Source organism: Pleurodeles waltl, chromosome 4_2 (genome assembly GCF_031143425.1).
Source record: "Pleurodeles waltl isolate 20211129_DDA chromosome 4_2, aPleWal1.hap1.20221129, whole genome shotgun sequence".
Lineage (NCBI taxonomy): Eukaryota > Metazoa > Chordata > Amphibia > Caudata > Salamandridae > Pleurodeles > Pleurodeles waltl.
In genome coordinates, this window is record NC_090443.1 from 836,266,010 (window position 1) to 836,291,642 (window position 25,633).

At 43.6% G+C, this 25,633-nt stretch overlaps 1 protein-coding gene across 1 annotated transcript in view; it reads left to right on the forward strand.

The window, feature by feature from the left end:
• Nucleotides 1-25,633, forward strand: part of LOC138293369 (cytochrome P450 2J2-like) — a 296,940-nt gene that overhangs the window by 163,633 nt on the left and 107,674 nt on the right. Inside the window, exon 2 of the mRNA XM_069232565.1 lies at nt 1,807-1,969. Coding sequence (XP_069088666.1) covers nt 1,807-1,969 — 163 coding nt within the window. The remainder of the gene's footprint in view (nt 1-1,806; nt 1,970-25,633) is intronic.

Below are 25,633 nucleotides of genomic sequence, written 5' to 3' on the forward strand. Positions count from 1 at the left end.
AATTGCGATTTCCTATCTGGGAAATACAACACCAAGGATGGGTAAGGGCAAAATGCCCCCTCGGTGCACTCCAAAAATAGTGGTGCATATGTAGAGCACACATATGCCCAATGGGTATGTGTGGGCTCTACTGCAATGTAAAACTAGCATTTGCAATGCAATGGGTCTCACATTTGCTCCAGTTAGAGCGCTGTAAGTTCCTAACTGGACTTTTCTTGCCACATAAATTGAAAATGAGAAGTAAAACATTAGTTTACATAAGCGAGCCGATTCAAAACACCATGAGCATGATTGCGAAGAAGAGACTCAAAAGGAAAAAGAAGTTTGCTCGCAGTCAAACGCATTGGCAGTCGAGCAATTATCCATGGAATAGGGGCAGTCTGCAAGGCAGTAACAAAACCGCCCCAAGGAGGGACAAACGTTAAGCATTTACCAATGATAACAAAGGATTTTTGAAAGACAAGCCCGGGAACGAAAGTGATGGGCGTGCAGTGGGCGTGGTTAAAAGCCCACTATACTTACCACAAGTCAAAGTGAATTTGCGTTCAACCTAAAAAGGACCAAATCAGTACCTATGAAGAGCTTTCTCACTTAATGCTGTAACACAGACTCTCTGAAGTGAAAAGAAAGTGTTTGTAGAAGAAATGAGAAAAATAATATGTTACCTTTGAGATTACATAAAATGCAGCAACAACATCCTAGTGTGAGATAGCGCTGAAGAAAGAACATGAGGCACCGCTTGTCAAAGTCTGGTCCTCTTACAGAGTCTGCAAAGCAGACAGTGAACATCGTGATGGGGCTGGCCAGGGTGGCCCCTGCACTGCCCATGTCAAGTGCATGGACTTTGCCCCCCCGCACCCTGTCTCCACCATCCTTCACATGGAGGTGATACCGCCATGTAATTGCTGACAGAGAAGGGACTCTTAATCCCCAGCCCTGGTGGATAAGGACCGCCAGCACCGCCAGACTGACGAAAACCTGTAATCTGGTGGTCCTGGCGGTCCGTAGTTGGCAGCGGCCGACCGCTACCGCTGCCCTGGTGGTCTTAAGACCGCCAGGGTCGTAATGACCCCCATAGTTGTGGTGCCTTGGTCCACATGAAGCAGCATTGTATACTAAACTAGTTACATTTAACATGTTGCAAAAAAGGCTTCAGTATAAAATACCAAAGTCTGGTCGCTTGTAATTCCGGATTTTAGGTCCTATATTTGCACAGCAAATGAACGTGCCAGCACTCTTAAACCCTCAGAGGGTTTATGTTATGGGCAAGGATGCAATTATTAATGTATTCCAGTATTTGTATTCAGGTTTACATAAGGATGACTGCTCCACACATTAACAAATAAATGCTTTCCTAGAACCGACTAGTTATACCGAAATGACAGATACGAAGAGCATTTTTCTATAATCTTCAATCATATCTTTTTGGGCGTTTAACTCATCCATTTGCTTTCGCCCTGAATGTACCACCCAGTAGTGAGAGAGAGAGATTGTGACCTTTTGAAGGGAGGATAAGAATCCTAGACTATGTTGCTTTGATTGTCAACTTCTTTGATTAATTGTTACTCGAAAATATATTCTAAGAAATTGTTAGTCGATTGCCCCTAGTGATAAGTAAACCAATTTTGGCCAGTGTCGTAGGGCAATTCCAGCCCAGCTCCACCTGCCATCCTATGCAGTAATGCAACAGTCATATTCGAGGCTTATATCGTTTAATGGAAAACATTTAATTGGGTGTAAGTAACTCCTTCACGTGGACAATTGCATTCCCAATAGGCTAATTAAAATAATTTGCATATATTTCAGATGTCAGAAAAGTATGGTGAAATTATCGGCATGCATATTGGAAGTACGAAAGTTGTAATAATAAACGGATTACAAACCGTGAAGGAAGCCTTTGTTCAGCAAGGTGACAGTTTTGCAGGCCGTCCGACACCTCCTCTCATTAAGGACTTGTTTAAAGAACTTGGTAAGTTTGACTTTTTCTTGTTGAGAACCACACATATTTTATGTTTTGATTGATGTGTTTAGTATATACACTGTAAACCTAATCTAATAATTTGCTTGAATGACAAGCATTATTGTCATTAGCAAAGTACAAATCCATGTTAACAACAATCACAAAAATACAGTTTGCTAAGGCCAAGCATTTATATTGCATGTGTCTGTGCATTTGTCGTCCTATCCCAAAATGTTTTTTTCGTAGTGTCTCTAGGCATATTATACGGTGACATTCATTTAGAAAACTCAGAAGTGCAGTGCCCGTCAAGCTGAGGCAGTCTCCCACGTGCCTCAACATCCAGGACTGTAACATGACCAAGCAAATTATGATAAATGCACAGCATACTTTTTGGCGTGGCGTGGCACTGCACCATCATTATACTTTGAATAAAAATGTATTCAGTAACTAATTTGTCAAAGGCCTATGTTGCATTCCCAAATTTTATACCAATATCAACATGTCACCTTCGAGCACTTGACAGTAAAGATGTGTTATGCTCCGATTATGTATAGTCACCAGAATTTCTATCTCAGACTCTCTTTATCTTCCTTCGGTCATCCCATCCTAGCCCTGTATCAATACAATGTAAAGGATGAATGTCTGTTTCATTTAATACACCTCTTAATGAATTATTAAGTTGCCTCAATATTTTCAATTTGATATACTTAATGTTTTAAGTCAGCAATCTCCCTTCATCTGATGTTCGCAAATATAGAGTAACCACAAACCTTGGCGAATAAATATTATCCACACATATTTAAATGTGGTACCTAAACTTTCTGTCCCTTGTAATACCACCAATATTGAAATCTACAAATCACAAGGCCCATGAACTTTCATCTGGCCATGTTAACAAAAAGGTAATTTATTATTCAGTAAGGTTCCAGTTTGGTTATGAAAACCAATTTACCCCTGGGTGTCTGAGAGAGGAGCAAAACATAATTCACATAAACATACAGCTGGCAAGGAATAAACATACAATTCTCTGTGACAAGGAATGTCCCATTTGATAATTTAAGCAGTACATTTGAAATGTATTACCTGTGTTGATTGTAGGGAGTGGTGATGACTCACGACAAGCATGGCATTAAGTGCGCCATGATGCCCCCCACACCAAAAACCAGTAGTAGTAAATTGCACATTGTACTCTGTGCATCGGCAGATATGGATTGCATCATGCCATTGTTTCATGTGTATTTGTTAAAAAAGGTATTTAACAAAAAACAGGATGCCAAGAGTTAAATGCACACAGTGAGGTAAAATTAACATTGAGGGGGCCCAGGACCAGAAAACTAGAATTAGGAGACATTATATTGCATACTTCAAGATAGTGGAGATGACAGGATATGGGCTTATGTAGACTTGGGAGACACAAACAGACCTCTTTCAAAGTCTCAGTAGCTCCGGGAGCAAATTGAGAGGTTGAGAAAGCAGAAGGGGAGGATTTTACAGACTGATGCTTCTCAGCCTGTACACTATTTTCTACTCGGTGACTTCAGGCCACAGACCCTGATGCTCTATGGGAATAAAACAGCCAATAGAAACCAGGCTACATGCTCACACACCTAGCAGTCACCAAGGTCTAGACAGACGGAGGATCATAGAGCCCCAGGAGACAGATTGGAAGAAATAGTAAACTGCAGGGGATAGAGTAGGGAAATAAGTAGTAGATACCACTCGACAGGCTGAGATCGGCACATCTAATATTAGTGCTATTAATCTATTTGCTGCCAATTAAATCATATCTCTGGAACCATTACCTAACTGGGAGGTGGAAAATACAGGGCACTAGCGCCATGGTATTGCATATGCAACTATCATCAGCCATCTTGGAATCTGAATACTCCAAAGTTAATAAACAAAAGAGCCACCTAGAACACAGAAACACCTGTGGAGCTCCAATTGCTGTGACATCATGTCACAGGATTGTAAATCAGCAGTCTCTGGCATTTAAGTGCTGGGCACAAAGACAACAGCAGTGATGGAGAGAAATACTGATAATAAAAACTACAACAATAGAAAAAAAGAAAGGGAGATCTTGAGACCGCGAAAAGGACTCATGAAGGAAGGGACATTATGAGTGGAACATAATGTAGTGAAATCAATGTAAGGGAGTGAGAATACAAATAGGAGGAAACAGACATACAAAGGGAAGAAAGTGAGAACATACAAAGCTGCCTGGTGGCATATTGAAAAGAAGCTGCCAGGTATCCTGAAAGGTAGATGGATGCAGAAAGTCTCCAGAGATCGAGAAATTATAGTGCCCATATTGGATTCAGGATATTCTCAAGTAGAAGAAAATAAGTAGTGATGTTAGGGTTATGGCTAGACTCACTTCTAGTGTTGCGTAGGCTCTCATTATCCTAATGAGACTACTGGATTTTTGGGTGGCAGGATCGTTCGCATTGTGGGGGACTAAGTCTAACCCACGGCGAAGGACCCTTGTCACCCCAAATCCGGGTTGAGCTCCGGCTAACTAGCAGTGCCTCATTTCTCCCAAGGGGAAGAGACAATTGGGCAACCGAGCGCATGACATTTTAGTGCTTTCCAGGGAAGTCGAGGTCACTCAGGTCCCAACCAGTTCTCTCATACACAGTGTGGTCTCATATATAAATGACAAAGGCAGTTTGAGTTTTAAAGATTAGTTTAATAAAACAACTGCATTTTAGATAACAAGGCGTGAGCCGCAATAACCAGAACCATACAACACAGTAAGATTGAAATAGTAACGAGGAGAGTGAAACATAAGAATAATGCTATCATAGTGCTACTATGGTACGTTCTCTCTTCTAAGTTATATTTTGAGGACAGCATGTTAAGCTCTAAGCCTGCCTTTCAGGTTCCCCCGGGAGGACATCAACCCTCATACCTGAGCAAAGGCCTGTGATATGGATCAGCATCTGCAACAGGGCAGTCAGCATCTAGTTGTGGTTCCCTGGTCGGAATCTCCCTCTTACGTGTACCAGGACTAGGAAGTGTTTTTATAACTAACACGCCGGTGTTCTAGGAAACGTCCCTACGTAAGAATGTGTACTTTCTACGAACCCTAAAGACTAAACTTCTACCACGTCTATTGGCAATGTACTAGACTGTATCCTTGACTGAAGCACAGAGCGAGCAAGAATGTATTGTTTGAGAACTCCGGTGCTGAAGTAAGCTAAACAGTGTGATAGAAGAAAATAAAACAAGACCGTGAAACTGGTTATTGAAAAATATCAGTGCAAGGCTGAATAAAATGCATCTAGGGCAAAGTGCACAGAGGCCTAATGCTTTAAGCAAACGCGCAAAAGCTATATTAAAAATGGCTACACTACACTAGGAATGAACAAAAATGTCCAGAATAATGGTACATTTTGGTGAGCGCAACCAGAGGTCTGGTAGCTCTTGATATTGTAGGGATGTGAAAGATTGAAATTATCTATAGTATAACCACAAAGAATCATTTTAACGCTGGTCACCCTGATAAGGTTAAAAACACTTACTGTACTGTAGTAGTACTGTGACTGGACATTAAAGGGTAATAATGGCCTCTACATCACTGTTCCAGTCTACACATTACGGTTATTACTGCATTGTCCACGTGGGTGAGGCAGCCTTCATCAGGACAATAAATATCCTTTAACAATGTATGAATATAAACTTCGCACTTGTATAGCACACTACTTACCTGTTAGGGTTTCAAGGTACTGTACACATACTGCTGTGGAACCCCTCCTGGCTTTTTCCTGTGAGGCACCCACTCCTGGGCAACTCCCAGGGTGAAGCCAGGCATCCAAGTGCTGTCAGGGCCATTGTGGAGATTAAGCAATCTATTGGCCAGTGTTACAGAGTGGGACCCATTAATTAGATTAGGCACTGAGATGAGAATTATCTGGTCCAAGGGAATTGAGCCCAAGACCTGCTGAGGTGGGAATTGAACTGTGGTCCCAGGCCAGATCTCTGCATTAGGGTCTGCCACTCTAACCATTGTGCCACACTTCTCCGATGCATCAGGAATCCATTAGTGATTCTCAGTTTGTAGTGTAGTTTTTCTAACAAGAAATGACATACACGCACTCATGCAGACTTACATACATGGGAGGACACAGTGGTCATTTGGAAAAACATGGTAAAAAGACAGGGGAAATTCATAAAAAATTGTCACATAGGTGAGGTACACTCTTGTGTGTCACTCATGGTGTTTCACTCCAAAATGGCAAACATGAGGATATTCCAAGTGAGACACTTCACAAGGACATAACAGATCAAAGACAGAACACAGATAAAAAGCATACTTGTAAAAATGTAGTTTGCGACCACTCATTTGTTTAAGAATTTTCCCTAATTAGGGGTAGAAATCAGCCCTTTACCTTGTGCGGTGTGACCAACTCTGTAGCTAAACTCTGCTGGGTGTTACAAGAGAAGATAAGTATTGATTAAAAAAGAACTCACTTTTATCATAATTTTCAGCACTATGATTAGCTTGCAAAGTTGAATGAAATGAATACAAGATAGTTCCTGGGGCCATACTCACAGCATCAAGAGTACAAGTCTACTTATTTACCTAGAGTGCCAACTGTCACCCCTGTATCTTGGTGGTAGACACACTCCCTGATCTTTTTAAAGACTGTCTCTCCCAGGGCATGTCACATGGTCCAGACACAATGCAAAGAACTTGTGAATTCATGTGATCCGTGTCACAATGTCAAAAAAGAGTGATGTCACACATTTCGTTATAAACTCTGGAGGTTGTCCATTATCTAGTCAGCTGGCATTCTTATGTGTAATCTCTCTTTTATTATCTCATTATTGTACCTGGCCTTCTCTGCAGGATCACAAACAAACCTATTTTTCTTTTACACTCCACTTTTTGCTGAATTCGTTTTTGTTGGCCTTGGTACTCTGTTCCTCTAAATTGGCATATCAAATGCTTAAGGCCTGCAAATTAAATGCTACCAGCAGGTCTGCAGCACTTATTCTGCCACCCATTTAAATAGCACCTTAAAACATGTCTGAGGCCTGCCATTGAAGCCTGTATGTAGTTTTAAACTGCCATGTAGATCTGGCATTAAAACCACTTGCCAAGCCGTAACTCTCCTTTGACTGCATATAGTTCACCCCTAAGGTAGGTCCTAGGTAGCCCACAGGTAGACCATAGGGCAGGGTGCTCTGTAATTAAAAGGTTGGACATGTACTTTTCAGTTTCAAATGTCCTGGTAGTTAAAACTCTTAAATTCGTTTGTCACTACTGTGAGGTGTACCCTCCCGTAGGATAACATTGAGGATTCCCTATTGCATTTAATAAGCTGTAATTCCTAAATGGGAACAGGTATCTACGAAATTGTAATGAAAAATCCTATTTAACTGCAAAGTCAGATTTTTCATTACAATTTTGAAAATGGCACTTTTAGAAAGTTGGCATTTTCCTGCTCTTAGCCCTTTGTGCCTGAAGCCTGACTTTGGTCACATGACTGGGTGTAGCTGACAATCCGAAAGTAGAAATCTTCATCGCAGCTTCGTCCTGAGGAAATCTGACATCGAAGCTTCCCCCTCGGACGCTGCCTGCAGCCTTCCCCCACTGAACGTTACCTTCTCAGACAGCTTTTCTCCGAATTTTTTTTACGTTCGAAGGTAAGCGCTGAGTGGACCAAATCCACTTCTTGTATTCAAACCACACTTTGCCATTTTTTTCGACTTTGACCTGATCTTGCACGATTGAATGTCCGCGGTGGGCGTTTTGAACTTTTAGGTGCTAGTTTTCACTAAAAAGTTTAAAATTTCATAACTACAGTTCTACTGATTGGATTTTTGTCATTTTGGAGTCAAATAATTTATTTAAATTTGCTCTAATCTTCTAAATTGATATTTAGAATTTGTATTGTGTTGTGTTTTCACCCTACTGCAGTTTGTGTGCTACATAAATACTTTACTTATGACCTTTGAGTTAAGCCTGACTTCTTTTTGTGCCATTCTACCCAGGTTTAAACACAGGTTAATTTAGTGTTTTTTTGTGGTTCACCGTGCAAGAGATTGTGGCAGTTGCTTTGACAGGGCTCACACCCCAGTCAACCAGAAATCCAATTTCTAACACTCATGTATTACAGGGCAAGGTGTAAATAAAGAAAAACAAAAAAAAACTTTTTTGTTTTAAATGTGTAGTAAAAGCCAATGGTGGTTATTATTTTGGGGCATATATGTTTAGAATACCCTGATGGGGGAAATGTCAACAAAGTCAAAAAGTAATTACAAAGTGAAGACAAATAATTACACCTGTGAATGTACCTACTGGGTATAGTATTGCAATTCTGATGGTATCTTTGCATAGTATTATAAATGCCAAATCCCATATTAAAATGGTGGTTTATAGCGGGTCATTGCCAAGATGGTGGCTGCATTAGACATACTCCTGTGAGCTCCGCTTTGGGCACGCAGAGCGTCCTGATCCATTGTGCCATCTGGCCCAAAATCACCCATCCTGTGTGGGGGGACTCCTCTTGGAGCACCTCAAAAATACTGCAGCTGCCTGAGATTGTAGGCTTTCAAGGCTGTTGGGTGGGGTTAGTGTCCGCTAGGCGTGGCGATGCCGGGGCTTCGGCTTCAGTGCCCTTGACGCCCTAGATAGGATCACTTTGATTGATCTGAGCCAACTGCAGAGGGGCTCAGAAACTTAGTTAGAGGTGATGGTGAAACAAGGTGAAGCCTGCTGTGCACTGGGCTGACCTCTAAGCTCATAGGGGGACTGGATATGTGCTGCCATGGCCCACACGGAGGAGGAGGCCTTAGCCCATGGGGAAGTCATGGCGATGACCCCATCGAGGGAGTGTTGACAAGTGGGGGTCCACTGATGCAATCAGACGGCCTGGAGGCCCAAGAAGGAGGAGGGCCCAGTAGAGCACAGTGATTGCAGGAACAGTGACCGAAGGACACACTGTCATACCTGGGGCTTTGTAGGAGCTGCTAAGGCCCTGTCATAAGTGGGCTGGGTCCTGGGATGACCCCTGAATTCCATGCAGATTGATACTACGGGACCATCTCTGGGCCCTGTTATCGGGAGGATAGCAGAGGAAGATCCCAGATGCTAGGCCCCCCTGGCTGGAGTTTGCAAGATGTCTACTAGCACAAAAGGAACAGACCAGTGATTACCGGGAGCTTATTGTAAGGGCCCTGTTCTGCTTCTTCCTGACATCTCTTAATTATCAGTATTCTGCACCCCCTCCTTCCCCTTGACTGCTGCCGGGACTGCACCCCACAACCCAAGGGTGATGTTGATACTGCTGCCTCAGTACTACAATAGAGACTTAGGAGCTGATCATTCCTGTCAGCAGAGCAGCGCCCAGTGTACTGACTATAGAATTTGCAGAGTGACTCCAGAACACTTCAAGAGGTATTGTGAGTTTTCTGCGAGCTCCGATCATCTTTGGGGCCAATTTGGTGAAGCCCAAATCTGCCAGAAGGTCTGATTTAGATATTAATGGAGGAATTTCTCTGTCACAATGGAGACGGATATCCTGTATGGCAAAATATAAATCCCATTATATCTCATAGGATTTATATTTTGGCGGACAAGCTGTCACCGTTGTGACAGATTAACCCATCTGCCCAAATCTAAATGAGGCCCAAAGTCCTGCCCTGGGTCCCGACATCACCATGACCATGCTATCCCCCTACTTTCATAATCTGGGTGCATTGACTCATACAGAAGTCACCCTCCGCAGCCACTCCGCCCAATTCGATAAGGTGCTGCATGCTATCCTGGACACTAAAACATTATAGGAAACTAAAATAAATGCAGTCTTCCTGGATGGTTGTGCTGGCAACAGTATGCGCATGGCACGGGACCTCAACGGCCATACTCCATGCTTATCTCGATACTCTGAGAGGTGGCACGACATTTTGAGTTAACACCCTCGAAGGCAGCAGAGATTGGACATCTAGGAGACTTTTATTATGAGGTTAGCTTTATGTTCTTCCAGGACTTCATGGACACCTATGACAATTTCTGGTGTATTGTACAATACAACACAGGATTGTGGAATTGCTATAGCCCGATGCCCAGGACATATTGTTTGGGGTCAAAGACAGCAAGTTTTCATGTTTATTTTGTCCTTACGACAAGTAGGCCCAACCCCCTGCAGCACAAACTCTTTGGCTGCCACTTTACAATACCACATTATGGATCAGGGAAGGCCATTGTCTGCAGTTAAGGGAATATTTGTGTCCATATGTCAATACTATTCAAACCCGATTTATGGTTCATTAAGGCAATGCCTGTATTGTTAGAGTGTGCATTCCAAGGAAATGTTGTAAGCTCGTTCTGCACTACTAAGAGTGGTTCCATTATAAAAATGTGTATACATGTTTGCAAATGTTAATAATACAAAGCTACGTATAATGCCACCTGAATGATCTTTGATCAGATGCAAATTATTCTTTTCTCTCAAAATAAAAAGTTCAAAAATGCAAACTAGGAAAACAAAGTTTTGCTAAACTACTATGACATTTTATGTACTATTTCTTTGAAGCATCATTTAGTCAAATGTGTTGCTGCATGCTAAAATATTCATAATGGAAAAACGGTGCAACCATTTTTAACAAGATTATGGGAAACATGAAAATATACAAGCATTGACAAAGCCAGTAGGTCAGACATTGGTGTTTAGCCTTTTGATTTTTTCAATTCGTGTTTTCTTTTGACATGGTTTTTGTGAAATTTATTGTTGCTGGAACTGCTGGGCCCACACCATTATAAAAAACATTGGCAAAAAGAAAAAATATATATTTTGTGGTCTAAAAAAACACACACATTGCTCCTTAGTCCCTGTCACTGAACAAAAATACTTTGTGTTCAAATATAGTCCTTGTGAAAGAGCAGAATATTGTCACACTGAAGCCAGCCGATAGATAGATAGATAGATAGATAGATAGATAGATAGATAGATAGATAGATAGATAGATAGATAGATAGATAGATAGATAGATAGATAGATAGATTAGATAGATAGAATTGTAATCAAAACTAAAGATCTTGGTTAAGGTCAGGCCTAATTACAATCAATCAATCAGGGTTTTTATATAGTGCGACTACTCTCCCGTGAGGGTCTCAAGATGCTGGGGGGGGGGATCTGCAGATTAGTTGAACAGGCAGGTCTTGAGGTCTTTCCTGAATTGCGTCAGCGATGATGATTGTCTGAGGTGCAGAGACAGGGAAGACAGGACTTCACAGCGAGGTAGGAGAAGGATCTTCCTCCAGCAGTGGTGGTGTGGATCTGTGGGATGATGCTAGGGCTAGTGGGGTGAAGCAGAGATGTCTGGTGGGAGTGTAGAAGGTGGTTGAGGTATGCAGGTCCGAAGTTTTGGAGGGCAGTGTAATCATGTGTGAGGAGCTTGAAGGTAATTCTTTTGGAGATAGGTAGCCAGTGAAGATTCCCTAGGTGGCCGGTGATGTGGCTGTGGTATGGGATGTTCAGGATGAGTCTGGAGGAAGTGTTCTGGATATTTTGCAGTTTCTTTAGGAGTTTGTGGGTGATACCAGCGAAGAAAGCATTGCCATAGGTCAGACTGCTCCTGACAAGCCTGTGGGTGACCATTTTTCTGGATTCAGTGGGGATCTTTCAAAGCAGGTGGAGCGTATGGAAGCAGGAGGACAAAAGAGCATTTATTTGAAGGTTCATTGAGAGTGAGGAGTCCAGGATGATAATGCTGAGGCTAATTAGGGGCCCAATTCTTAAAGACAGTCACAAAAGTGCACCCATGGTATATGCCCTTGCATTAGTGCTGATTTATGGCTTTCATGAATCCCACAAGAATGTACAGAAGTAGGCCAGGAATTCATACTCCTAGAAAATATTTGTGAACTGCATTTTAGCACAAGCAAACATACATGTGTAGATCTGCTCATGCGAAAATCTATTGAGCATTTACAAGTTCATTGTCCTCAAACCCCTTTTTTCCCAACCCTGGAAGAAGTTTTACTTCTGCTCTTGTCAGGAGTAGATTTCCATTCTTTCACAGTATGGGATAAAATCAGAGAAGAGATAGTGAAAACCTGTAAAACATGCAATTTAGTAGGTTTGCACGGACTCAAAAGGGCATTACATCCCTGGAACTATTCTTCACGCTAACTCCAGCTCCAGTATGTGATCTGGGGAAAGCTGGCAAAAGAAGGAAATTGTTAGTATTCAAAAAACTTACTACAGTATGAGCCCTGGCATAAACAAAGAGGCTAGTATCAGAGCTTTTATATAATGAAATGCCATAATTTGTCACCACACTAATTGGCACCAAAGGGACAAGTGTTTTTTTTTTTTTAGAGGACAAGTAGATTTATAACATAGCCTGTCCCATGGACAAGTAGGTATTTTGTTAAATTTCACACCCCTGCAATGCTCGGTACATACCACTTGTGGTGCTGGCAAAGCTGAACCACCCCAATCATCGGCACACCTCTCTGTTGTATGGGGGCATGTGGCATGCTACTAGTGTCCTCTATAATGCATTAAATTCTATACATATTTATATACATTATGGCACACATGGGTATGTTTCAGTGAGTCATGAGTTGCCCAAACATGTGGGGAATTTTATTACTGGACTGGGGACACACTGAGGGATTACCTCTTATTAAAAAGTGTCTATAGACATCAGGAATTAGGCTAGGCACAACGCCTCATATGGTATCAATGTATGTGGACAACACTTTCATGTAGTTAACTGAGCCTGTAATCTCAGTCCCAAAGCTTCTCATGTAGTTACGGATGTTTGGTAATATACCTATCAATAAACTGAGACAAGACAGTATTATTCCCTCTGCCTTTACTGTCATGGGGGATTGCTGGATCTGGGTTTGAGGTGGGAAACTGATAGATTCCAATACTTAGGCATTCAGGTAGCTCCCATTGTGAAGGCAAAATATGCATATAACATGGAGCGGGTTACTCAGGGGCTGTGAAAGTCGATTGGATTCTGGAACACATTACCAGTCTCAGTAATTGGAAGGGTGGTATTGACAACTTTGTTCTTCCTTCCACAATGTTCATGTTACCATTGGGGTAAGACCGCTGGTTTTGGGCGGCAGCACCACAACGTGTGGGGGACTGAGCCAACTCCCCACCATCTGGAAACTGTCGGCCTAACCCTTTAGGCTAGCTATCAGCACCTAACCCAAACCTATAAAGTAAAGGTGATTTGTGGCAGCCTGATGCATGACACTCTGACTCCTCAGAGACGTCCTAGTGGAGCAGATCTTACTCCTTTCTCTCATTTGTGCCAGGTCTCATACATGCGAAGACAGACAGAGAATGCAGGACAACTTTCAGTATATTTTATTGCAGCAACTGCATTCCATGTAAAAAAAGCATGAGCTACGATTATTAGGAAAATGAAACACCATACAGTTATTATTGTGACAATGAGTGTGAAACAAATGAAATGTTTTAGCATCCTGGTACACTAGTGAATCTAAAATCCCTGCCTACACTTTTAGCATTTACCTGAGAGCATAGCAGCAATAGCCGTTCTCTGTCCGTACTCGTCCCTGGAAGGAAACCCCAACCCCAAACCCGAATAAAAGAGCAGGGGCTTTGTCTGTGGTCTGCTGGCGGTCCTCCCAAGTGGTTGGAGCGACGAGGCAAAGTTCAGCAGAGTTCAGGTGACACGGTACAGCATAAGATGGATGGCTGGAATGTCCCTTCTAACCTTATTTTGCCACTGTATTATTTTTATAAGAAAAAATGTTGTTTTCTAAGAACTGGCCGGAACGTGATAACGCAAATTTCTGTATAAGGTTGACTTCATACTCTTGATCAGGCAATACTTAGTAAACTGCCAAGTACAGCCTTGAGCAGTGGCACAAGATGAAATGTTGTGTAAAGGTACTAATAACAATGCCTGCATGAAAAGGCAGCTGATAAAAATAGAAAACATCCCCTTTAAAATGAAGCCATGCTAAAATAATAAAAAGGAATAAATGAAATGAACTAGGTAAAAGGGTACAGGCCTCAGGCCCGAAGCTAAAATAAGTGTGCCCAAGCAAAACTCTAAAATAAACCCATGACAATGTGGGGGGATAATTAACCTAGAGAGATTCCACAGATTGTATGACAACTGGTAGACAGCAGTCAAGAGGATACTACAAATAACCCTTTCTTCAGGGCAATCCCCATATGGTGGCCACAGACAATTTGTAAAATAAATCAGAATACATCCATGGCACAATTGGAGGAGGTGATTGCCGCACCCATGGTGACATATACCCTGATGAAAGATTTAAGACATTTGAAGCAATGAGAGTCAAAGTTAATGAGGGCACAGGACAGTTTCTGCAATTTGCAAAGCTATCTAATATGGCTAGGAAAATATGGGTTGGTTTTCCTGAAGCCCCACAGTCAAGTAACATGCTCAATGTCCTTTTGTATGGTGAACACATTCCAGACTTGGTCTTGAAATTGTACAGAACACTTAAGTCAGATAGATCCAAAACCTCTGTGAAAGTCAGATAAATGTGGGAGGAGGACTACTTGAGCCATTATCTAATCCGGAGTGGTAAGCTAAATGCGCCAAGGTGCTGGTGATAGCAAGTAATGCAATGTTTAATTTGACAGATGTCCAGTTCCTGCATTGCATGTACCACATTCCTGAGAGGCCTTATAAAATAGATGCAGATAGATCTTCCATTTGTTTACGATGCAATGAAAATAACATAACATTTAAAAACATGAGATGGACTGTGGTCCTTTTCTGCATTACTAGGGGGAAGTAGTTGCAAGTTTAAGACCAGCATCACATATTGAACTTGCAATCATGGTGAAACAGTGTCTATTAGGCCATTTCCCAAAATCCAAAGAAGGAAAAACTCAATACAGATTTGCTTCCCTGGGTCTCATACTCGTAAAAACACAGAATAGCCATATATTGGATATCACCTAGAGCCCCTACTTACTCGCCTTGGCTGCAGGACATGAGGGAATGAGCCTTAGCAGAGCAGACAGACAGGAAAGAAGTGTGCAGAATGCTCAATTTGCTTTCTTACCCTTCTGATACAAATGGTCATACAGTCAGCTCATAGAAGGTTAGTGTAATTAATCATGTTACTGGTTGAGAGGGGTGAAACCATACCCAAGCAGCAACCAAAAGCTTTATCAGGGTGAAGTTACAAGCAAACCCCAAATGAACCTCTGCTCAACCCTCGGGTAGCTTGGCACAGAGCAGTAGGATTTAACATAGAGGCAATATGTAAAGTATTTGTGCAACACTTCAAGCCATAACACAGAGAAAAAAGTTCCTGCATTAGATTAGTAAAGTAGACTAATGTTTACAAAATTAAACAAGGCCAAAATGACAGCAATTCAATCAGTAGAACGGGAGATATCCAATCTTAAAGATTTAAATGAAAATAGCGCCAGAAAGCACAAAAAGCCAACTGTAGGCAGCTGGTTGCGCTGCACTAGGATAAAGTTACAAGTTCAGGCTGACCTCGATGGAGTGCGGCCACGTACAGGGATCCAGTTAGACCCGCTGATTAAGAGTACCTTAAATCCTGTTTGTAGAGCATTTCAAGGTGATGTGATGAGGATGCGTCACACAGCCGAGCTGATGCGTTGGTTCTGGGGCGCTGCAAGACTGCAATGTTTTGAAAAGCCGGCGGGGCTTGTCCTGCATCATCATCGAGGCTGCCGTCAGCAAGAGTTTTGCAATACGAGGTGCTGCATCGAGGATTCGTCACATAGCAGTGTTTCCGATGAGGGCTGCGAGGTTGATATGGGGTCCTTGCACTGAGACAATCCTTGCATCAGAGGCAATGGGTCTGCTCAGGGTTGCACTGTGCAGCAGAGGTGATGCGCAGGTTCTAATGAATCCACAGATGGGCTAGGAGAGCACCTTCAGGCCCACTTCCAAGGGTCCAGGACTTGGGTGGCACCACTTGGCAGAGTAAGACTCACAGTTGCAGAGTTCAGGTGCTGATTACAAGAGAATCGCCCTTGGAGCCACTCAGATGGTCCTAGGTAGAGGTTGCAGATCCAATCCTTCTCACCCAGATGAAAGGGGAGCAATCAGCATGTCATCACAGCTGGCAGCAGTTCTTCAGGGCAGCAATCCAGTGGAGTGGCAGTCCTTTCAGCAGCACAGCAGTACTTCTTTCTGGCAGAGTATTCCACTGGTCCACATGTGTCCTGAATAGTTGGTGCCTGAGGACCAATATTTATACCTGGTACCTCCTTTGAAGTTGGAGAAGCTTCTAGAGAGTTCCTTCTGAAGTTGACATGTTTCCTGCCTCCCCTGCCCTGGCTCCAAACTAACCAGAGGGATCTGCAATCCTTTGTATAAGAGCAGGCCACAGCCTATTTAGGTGTAAGTGTGGCTGTGCCTAACTTTGCCTTCATATCCTGTAAGTCCTAGCCCTAAGCAGTCTATTGCGTGAGACTCTCTAGGAGGAGTACAGAAGCCCAACTGCCAACTAAACTTAGCCACGTGACCCAGAGACAGACTTCTGGCACTAAAAGGCATAAAAATGCCAACTTTCTAAAAGTGGCATTTTCTAAATTGTAATTCAAGATCCGACTTTACCATACAATAAAAAATTTCATTATAATGCCAAAGGCACCAAAAATGAACTCTTTACCTGTTCCCATTTGGAAGATATCCTTATTAAATGTAATAAGGTAACCCCAATGTTAACCTATAGGAGAAGTAGGCCTTGCAGTAGTGAACAATGAATTTTAGAGATTTTTCACTCCCAGGACATGTAGAACTTAAAATTATATGTCTCACTTCTTTTTTAAATACATTGCACCCTGCCCGGAAGGCTGTTTAGGGCCTACCCTGGTGGTTACTTATATGTGTTAAAAAAAGGCAGGTTTGAGCCTGGCAAAAGGTTTATTTTACCAGGTCGAAATGGCCATTTAAAACTTCACACAAAGGTTGCAGTTGTAGGCCTGAGAGATGTTTAAATGGTTACTTTAGTGGGTTGCACAATCAGTGTTGCAGGCCCACTAGTAGCTTTTAATTTACCAGCCCAGGACACAGGTAGAAACACTTTACTAGGGACATATAAGTAAATTAAGTATGCCATTATTACCATGTTTTAAGGAGAGAGCACATGCATCTTAGCACTGATAGCAATGGCAAAGAGCCCAAAAACAAGATCACATAAAATGGAGGAGAAAGGCAGAAAGTTTGGGGAAGACCATCCTAATGTGACAGGTCTAACAGTCAGTTATTGTGGGACCATGTAAGTCAGGTTGTACGGAAATGGCAAATGACACACATAGATCTACAGAGAGGATCATGAATAATAATGATAGACCTTAAAATTTAAATGTACCAAATTATAGTTGTTAAGTTGAGGGCAATCAGTGGTTCATAAATGATAATCATATTTATGACAATTCTCCTAATTGAATGCAGCGCAGATGTGCCTTGGAGTTTGTGGAAGGAGGGGTGATTTCTCCTTGCCAATTTTGTTGACGTTGTGATTTATGTATTATCGATTCTGTTGTTGAAAACAAAAGAAAAGGTATATGGGAAAAAAGTCATGTTCATAGAATGTCATCATTTAAATCATTTTGCTATGTTTTGAGCCTATAGATCTGTTTCTGCTCTTTTTCTGAAGAGAATATTTGATTCTGTTTTTGGGGGGCATGGGGAGGGTCAGTTGCTCTAAGACTACCCATGATATGTTGTTCATGATGTGGTGAACATTGATAACATGATTTGTCATTTTGGTCTTGTGTTTCTTGCACTCAATATTCCTCTTGTGTTCACTTTTCTGTGTTCTCACATTTCTGCTCCTCATCCCGATAAATCTCAGGCCACAAGTGCATGAGATCATATAGATCATTAGTGAAGAGTTACTGTTTGTGAGTCTCCTTAGATATCATATGAAGCCAGGCCTTAAAGTGAATTCTTTAGTACTTGTGGTGAGGGGGACATACACTTCATGACCTGCAAGGACAGTACCTTACTACTGGTAGCATACCTCACAATGCAGTGAGTTTGGAGGGAGCCTCAACAGTCCTAAGTCTAGTATGTACTAGGATATCCTGCATGTTTTTGCTTCTTTTGTAGGACAACATGGGTTTTTCCAGGTTGGATGACGTAGATGACGTAGAGTTTAGAATGCACAAGTTTCTATTAATTATTTTACTGACTTGGTTTGAGATGGTGTTGTAGGCAGCAACTCAGATCAATATATTGGTATGTTGTGAGTAATGACTTCTTGGTATTGTTTCATGTCCTTTTGTTCATCTTTGTGAAAATGGACATTGGGCATTTTTCCTCTGCTGCTTTTTATACTCAATTTCTTGGCATGTATTTGAAAATAGCGAAATTAGCTGAATGTTAAATTTTCTCCTAGAGTATGAGGATTGAATCTGTCAAATCTTAATACATTGTTCCTGTCTGCTGGTTTAGGGTCTGTGTCTGTGGCCAGATAACCATTGCCAGGAAGCACTTTTACATCTACTAATGCCAATTCCTTGTTACTGAGGGTATGTGGGAAAACCTAGCGCAATGCCCATGGAACGCCCCTATGAAGCACAGTAAGGCAATGCAATGATTTACGCTGCTTTGCCTTACCCATATATTTGAGGCTATGAAACGCTACACAAAGTGGCTTTGCCTGCCCTCATAGATATGTGTCTGCAATCTGCGCTGCCGGAGCCTCAAAATAAGTGACACACAGGGCTTGTTAATATGCCTCCAGGTCTTTTAAAACAAACGCAGTGGTAGCCATATTAAAGACTGAAGAACATTTTGACAACCCACATAAGGGGACGTTATTGTGAGTCCTTGGAATTCTGGCTGAGATTCCTACGGAGGACATCTGAGTAAAGATGATTGAGAACCTGGCTTAATTGCTGGCCCATCAACCTGAGAAGGTGGGGGGAATCATCCAAAGGGACATAGAGAGCCTTTAGGGAGAAGATGGAGAATGGAAGTGTGCGGGCACAATGATGGTGGCAGTAGCTGCATTGGATTAGGGAGAGGAACTTCTCCAAGAGGACATGCAGAAAAAAAACTGTGATGCTGGGAAAATGGTGGTTGTTGTTTCAACATCTGAGTCCTGATACACTGGCTAGGAAAAAGTCTTTTTGGGAGGTAAATTGTGACATAGTGGTAAAGGCGCTCACAGTGTCTCTGGGATTCCACGTGAAGCTGAGAGGTGAACCTTATGGGGCGAAGTTTGATTTCATCATAGTTTGCATCTGCAAGGGCCTTTCTGAGTAGTTTGGTGTCTGAAGTGTAGGGGATGTAGGGGACTGGATCTTGGGTCTGGTGTGTGTTTGACCTTTTAACAGTGAGGGCCTCTGGAGCAGGGCATGTTTTGAGTTTGTGATTTATTATACTGTTTATTTATTTCTTCTGATATCCCTTTTCCCATGAGGCTGTTTACGCAAATACTCAATACTGTGGGGAGAAGCTGACAACCTGATCGTTACAGATATTTATTGTTCTATTTATGGTAAGGTAAATCTTTAATTGTTTATCAGTCGTTATTAGAGCTGTGCGGAACTTTAAGTTCTTTGCTGTTTTATACTTTACATAACTGTCCATAAAGCCAAGTAACATTAAAGTAGGTCATTTATAAGAGACTACCAAGCTATTCAATTGATTTTAGAATTTATATAACGAACTATGAGGGTTATGTTTTCCATAGCCTCCTAACCAATAATAAAAGGATGGTGACAGAGAAGGGATAAAGAAAGGGATGTGGTTCAAACAAATACATTACTCAATTAGAGTACAGTTCCACGAAGGACGACTAAATACATTCATATTTCACAACTGATTGTCTACTTTCACCAGTACCTGCATCCAAACTTTGCACACTTCAGGGCTCTGTGTTTTTCTAAAAGGAAGAGATGCATTTCATTGCAACCAGAGGTGGTTTTCTGACAAACAACTACTTGTAAAATTAGGGCAGTGTTCCAAATGCTCATCAAAACTGAACATAACATCAATTTGGGCCCAAGATTTGGTTCCCAATCACAGCCACAAAAATGAAACAGTTGATTGGACTTCCTATACGTTCTTCCCTGCTTCCGATAAGGTTAGACCTAGGTTTGAGACGTGATTGTACCCCACCTTGGGAGTAAAGGCTAGAAAAGTGCAGAACCCAGCACTGCATTATTTTTATCCAGATGGCAAGCACCTTCCCAGTTTCTGGTTGGAACCAGATTCCAGAAGGAGCGTTGATCCTTGCATCTAGCAGCCTCTAATAGGGCCTCCCACTTTTCCCTCTTCCCTTTTATCGACTAACATTGCTTTTTTGTAACATGATCAAGCAGCCAAATTCAGACATCTATCCCGCCCCTTCACTGCTTTTACTAGTTTGGTTCTGGCTTTTTTACAAGAAGCATTGAACCAGGAACTTTGGTGTCTACCCCCACTAGGTCGCACAGCCTCTATACAAAAAACCCTTCCCTTAAATTAAGGAATAACTATTTGCTAGTAGGACTGCCTGCAAATCCTCCTCAGCACCGCTTAAAGGGTCAACTAATAGCCACCCCTCCAAACAACCTGCAACCATACAGGGAGTGCAGAATTATTAGGCAAATGAGTATTTTGACCACATCATCCTCTTTATGCATGTTGTCTTACTCCAAGCTGTATAGGCTCGAAAGCCTACTACCAATTAAGCATATTAGGTGATGTGCATCTCTGTAATGAGAAGGGGTGTGGTCTAATGACATCAACACCCTATATCAGGTGTGCATAATTATTAGGCAACTTCCTTTCCTTTGGCAAAATGGGTCAAAAGAAGGACTTGACAGGCTCAGAAAAGTCAAAAATAGTGAGATATCTTGCAGAGGGATGCAGCACTCTTAAAATTGCAAAGCTTCTGAAGCGTGATCATCGAACAATCAAGCGTTTCATTCAAAATAGTCAACAGGGTCGCAAGAAGCGGGTGGAAAAACCAAGGTGCAAAATAACTGCCCATGAACTGAGAAAAGTCAAGCGTGCAGCTGCCACGATGCCACTTGCCACCAGTTTGGCCATATTTCAGAGCTGCAACATCACTGGAGTGCCCAAAAGCACAAGGTGTGCAATACTCAGAGACATGGCCAAGGTAAGAAAGGCTGAAAGACGACCACCACTGAACAAGACACACAAGCTGAAACGTCAAGACTGGGCCAAGAAATATCTCAAGACTGATTTTTCTAAGGTTTTATGGACTGATGAAATGAGAGTGAGTCTTGATGGGCCAGATGGATGGGCCCGTGGCTGGATTGGTAAAGGGCAGAGGGCTCCAGTCCGACTCAGACGCCAGCAAGGTGGAGGTGGAGTACTGGTTTGGGCTGGTATCATCAAAGATGAGCTTGTGGGGCCTTTTCGGGTTGAGGATGGAGTCAAGCTCAACTCCCAGTCCTACTGCCAGTTCCTGGAAGACACCTTCTTCAAGCAGTGGTACAGAAAGAAGTCTGCATCCTTCAAGAAAAACATGATTTTCATGCAGGACAATGCTCCATCACACGCGCCCAAGTACTCCACAGCGTGGCTGGCAAGAAAAGGTATAAAAGAAGGAAATCTAATGACATGGCCTCCTTGTTCACCTGATCTGAACCCCATTGAGAACCTGTGGTCCATCATCAAATGTGAGATTTACAAGGAGGGAAAACAGTACACCTCTCTGAACAGTGTCTGGGAGGCTGTGGTTGCTGCTGCACGCAATGTTGATGGTGAACAGATCAAAACACTGACAGAATCCATGGATGGCAGGCTTTTGAGTGTCCTTGCAAAGAAAGGTGGCTATATTGGTCACTGATTTGTTTTTGTTTTGTTTTTGAATGTCAGAAATGTATATTTGTGAATGTTGAGATGTTATATTGGTTTCACTGGTAATAATAAATAATTGAAATGGGTATATATTTCTTTTTTTTAAGTTGCCTAATAATTATGCACAGTGATAGTCACCTGCACACACAGATATCCCCCTAACATAGCTAAAACTAAAAACAAACTAAAAACTACTTCCAAAAATATTCAGCTTTGATATTAATTAGTTGTTTGGGTTCATTGAGAACATGGTTGTTGTTCAATAATAAAATTAATCCTCAAAAATACAACTTGCCTAATAATTCTGCACTCCCTGTACTATATATCTTACTGATGGAGTCCTGTTGTAATTGCACCCTTGTTCACTTAACTCTGCGCTTAGTACTAGAGACTACCAGTCTACTGGTAGCTAGCTCAACTAATACATTAACCCCTTCTGTGCCGAGGACGTAGTGGTTACGTCCTTCGGCACAGTGCTGCTGTGCCGAGGACGTAACCACTACGTCCTCGGCACACAGCCCAGAGGGAGCGCTCTCGCTCCCTCTGTGTGCTTCCCCCCACCCCCCAAAGTCAGGGATGGAAGTGGAAGCCCTTCCCCTCCCACCCCTGACCCCCCCAACCCCCCCTGTGACGTCAGCGCGCGAGCGCGCGCTGATTAGTCACAGGGTCTCCCCCATCGCGCTGGAAGCAGAGCTTCCAGCGCGATTGAAAGATAAATGCTTTTGCATTTCTCTTTCAATCCCATGGGGGAGGCCCCGAGAGGCTTCAAAGGGAAGGAAATGTATTTCCTTCCCTTTGAAGTCTCTCACAGGGTTTCAAAAGCCGGATTGCTTGCAATCCGGCTTTTGAAACCCCACTAGACATCAGGGATTTTTTTTTTTTTTAATGAAATTGTCAAAAGGGAGCGACCCCTTGGGCAAGGGTCGCTCCCAGGGGGGGCATTTTTTTAGGAAGGCCTTTTCTGCCCCCCCTGGGGGCAGATTGGCCTTTTATTAGGCCGATCTGCCCCCAGGGGGGGCAGAAACCTCTAGGCACCAGGGAGCTTTTTTTTTTTTTTTTGTGATTTTTTTTTTTTTTAGGTGGGGAGCGACCCCTTAGGCAAGGGTCGCTCCCCTAGGGGGCAATATATATTTAGGCCATTTCTGCCCCCCTTGGGGGCAGATTGGCCTATTTTGATGAGGCCAATCTGCCCCCAAGGGGGGCAGGATCCATTCGACACCAGGGATTATTGTTTTTCACTAATTTTAAGCAACGGGAGCGACCGCTTGGGCAAGGGTCGCTCCCAGGGGGGGCATTTTTTTGGGAAGGCCTTTTCTGCCCCCCCTGGGGGCAGATCGGCCTATTATTAGGCCGTTCTGGCAGAAACCTCTAGGCACCAGGGATCATTTTTTTTTTTTTCTTTTTGTTATGTTTTCTTTTTTTTTTAGGTGGGGAGCGACCCCTTAGGCAAGGGTTGCTCCCCTAGGGGGCAAATTATATTTAGGCCATTTCTACCCCCCTTGGGGGCAGATTGGCCTATTCTGATGAAGCCAATCTGCCCCCAAGGGGGGCAGAAACCATTAGACGCCAGGGAGTTTTTTTTTTTTGCGTGAATTTCACGCAAGGGGAGCGACCCCTTAGGCAAGGGTCACTCCCTGGGGGGGGGGGGTTTATTTTAGGCCATTTCTGCCCCCCTGGGGGGTAGATCAGCCTATTTTGATTCGGCTGAACTGCCCCCAAGGGGGGCAGAAACCACTAGGCACCAGGGATTTTTTTGTTTTTTTGTTTTACAGATGGGGAGCGACCCCTTGGACAAGGGTCGCTCCCCTGGAGGGGCAAAATGTATTTAGGCCATTTCTGCCAGCTTTGGGGGCAGATCGGCCGATTTTAGGTCAATCTGCCCCCAAGGGGGGCAGAAACCACTAGGCACCAGGGATCTTTTTTTTGCGCCGTCACGCAAGGGGTGCGACCTTGTAGGCAAGGGTCGCTCCCTGGGGAGGGGGGGGGAGGTAGGGGGGGCAAAATTATTTTAGGCCATAGGTAGGGGAGGCAGAAACCTCTAGGCACCAGGGCAATTTTTTTTTTTTTGTGTTTTTGTTTTTGTTTGTTTTTTTAGAGATGGGGAGCGACCCATCAGGCAAGGGTCGCTCCCCTGGGGGGCAAACTGTGTTTAGACCATTTCTGCCCCCCTTGGGGGCAGATTGGTCGATTTTAGGTCAATCTGCCCCCAAGGGGGCAGAAACCACTAGGCACCGGGGATTTGTTTTTGGGCGTCAATGTCACGCAGGGGGAGCGACCCCGTAGGCAAGGGTCGCTCCCGGGGGGGGGAGGGTTGGGGATGCAAATTTATTTTAGGCCATTTCTGCCCCCCCTGGGCCTGTAGGCGCCAGGGCAAATTTTTTTTTTGTGTTTTTTTTTTTTTTTTTGTTTGTTTTTTTAGAGATGGGGAGCAACCCATCAGACAAGGGTCGCTCCCCTGGGGGGCAAACTGTATTTAGACCATTTCTGCCCCCCTTGGGGGCAGATTGGTCGATTTTAGGTCAATCTGCCCCAAGGGGGCAGAAACCACTAGGCACCGGAGATTTGTTTTTTGGCGCCAATGTACCGCAGGGGGAGCGACCCCGTAGGCGAGGGTCGCTCCTGGTGGGGGGGGTGGGGTTTGGGGGTGCAAATTTATTTTAGGCCATTTCTGCCCCCCCTGGGGGCAGATTGGCCTATTAATAGGCCGATCTGCCCCCGGGGGGGCAGAAACCTCTAGGCGCCAGGGCAAATTTTTGTTTGTGTTTTTTTTTGTTTGTTTGTTTGTTTTTTTAGAGATGGGGAGCGACCCATCAGACAAGGGTCGCTCCCCTGGGGGGCAAACTGTATTTAGACCATTTCTGCCCCCCTTGGGGGCAGATTGGTCGATTTTAGGTCAATCTGCCCCAAGGGGGCAGAAACCACTAGGCACCGGGGATTTGTTTTTTTGGCGCCAATGTCACGCAGGGGGAGCGACCCCGTAGGCGAGGGTCGCTCCTGGTGGGGGGGTTGGGGATGCAAATTTATTTTAGGCCATTTCTGCCCCCCCTGGGGGCAGATCGGCCTAGTATTAGGCCGATCTGCCACCAGGGGGGGGGGCAGAAACCTCTAGGCGCCAGGGCAAATTTTGTTTGTGTTTTTTTTGTTGTATGTTTGTTTTTTTAGAGATGGGGAGCGACCCATCAGGCAAGGGTCGCTCCCCTGGGGGGCAAACTGTATTTAGACCATTTCTGCCCCCCTTGGGGGCAGATTGGTCGATTTTAGGTCAATCTGCCCCCAAGGGGGCAGAAACCACTAGGCACCGGGGATTTGTTTTTTGGCGCCAATGTCACGCAGGGGGAGCGACCCCGTAGGCAAGGGTCGCTCCTGGGCAGGGGGGGCTTGGGGGGGTGAGGGGGGGGTCAAATTTATTTTAGGGCATTTCCCCCCACCACCCCCGGGGCCGGCTGAGCTAGAGGCCAAAATCCACAGGTAGGCACTTTGCAAAAAACACCTCTGTTTTCTGTGAAAAAATATGTTGTGTCCACGTTGTGTTTTGGGCCATTTCCTTTCGTGGGCGCTAGGCCTACCCACACAAGTGAGGTACCATTTTTATGGAGAGACTTAGGGGAACGCTGGGTTGAAGGAAATTTGTGGCTCCTCTCAGATTCCAGAAATTTCTATCACCGAAATGAGAGGAAAAAGGTTTTTTTGGCCAAAGTTTGATGTTTCCAAAGGATTCTGGGTAACAGAACCTGGTCAGAGCCCCGCAAATCACCCCATCTTGGATTCCCCTAGGTCTCTAGTTTTCAAAAATGCGGTGGTTTGCTAGGTTTCCCTAGGTGCCGGCTGAGCTAGAGGCCAAAATCCACAGGTAGGCACTGTTTTCTATGAAAAAATGTG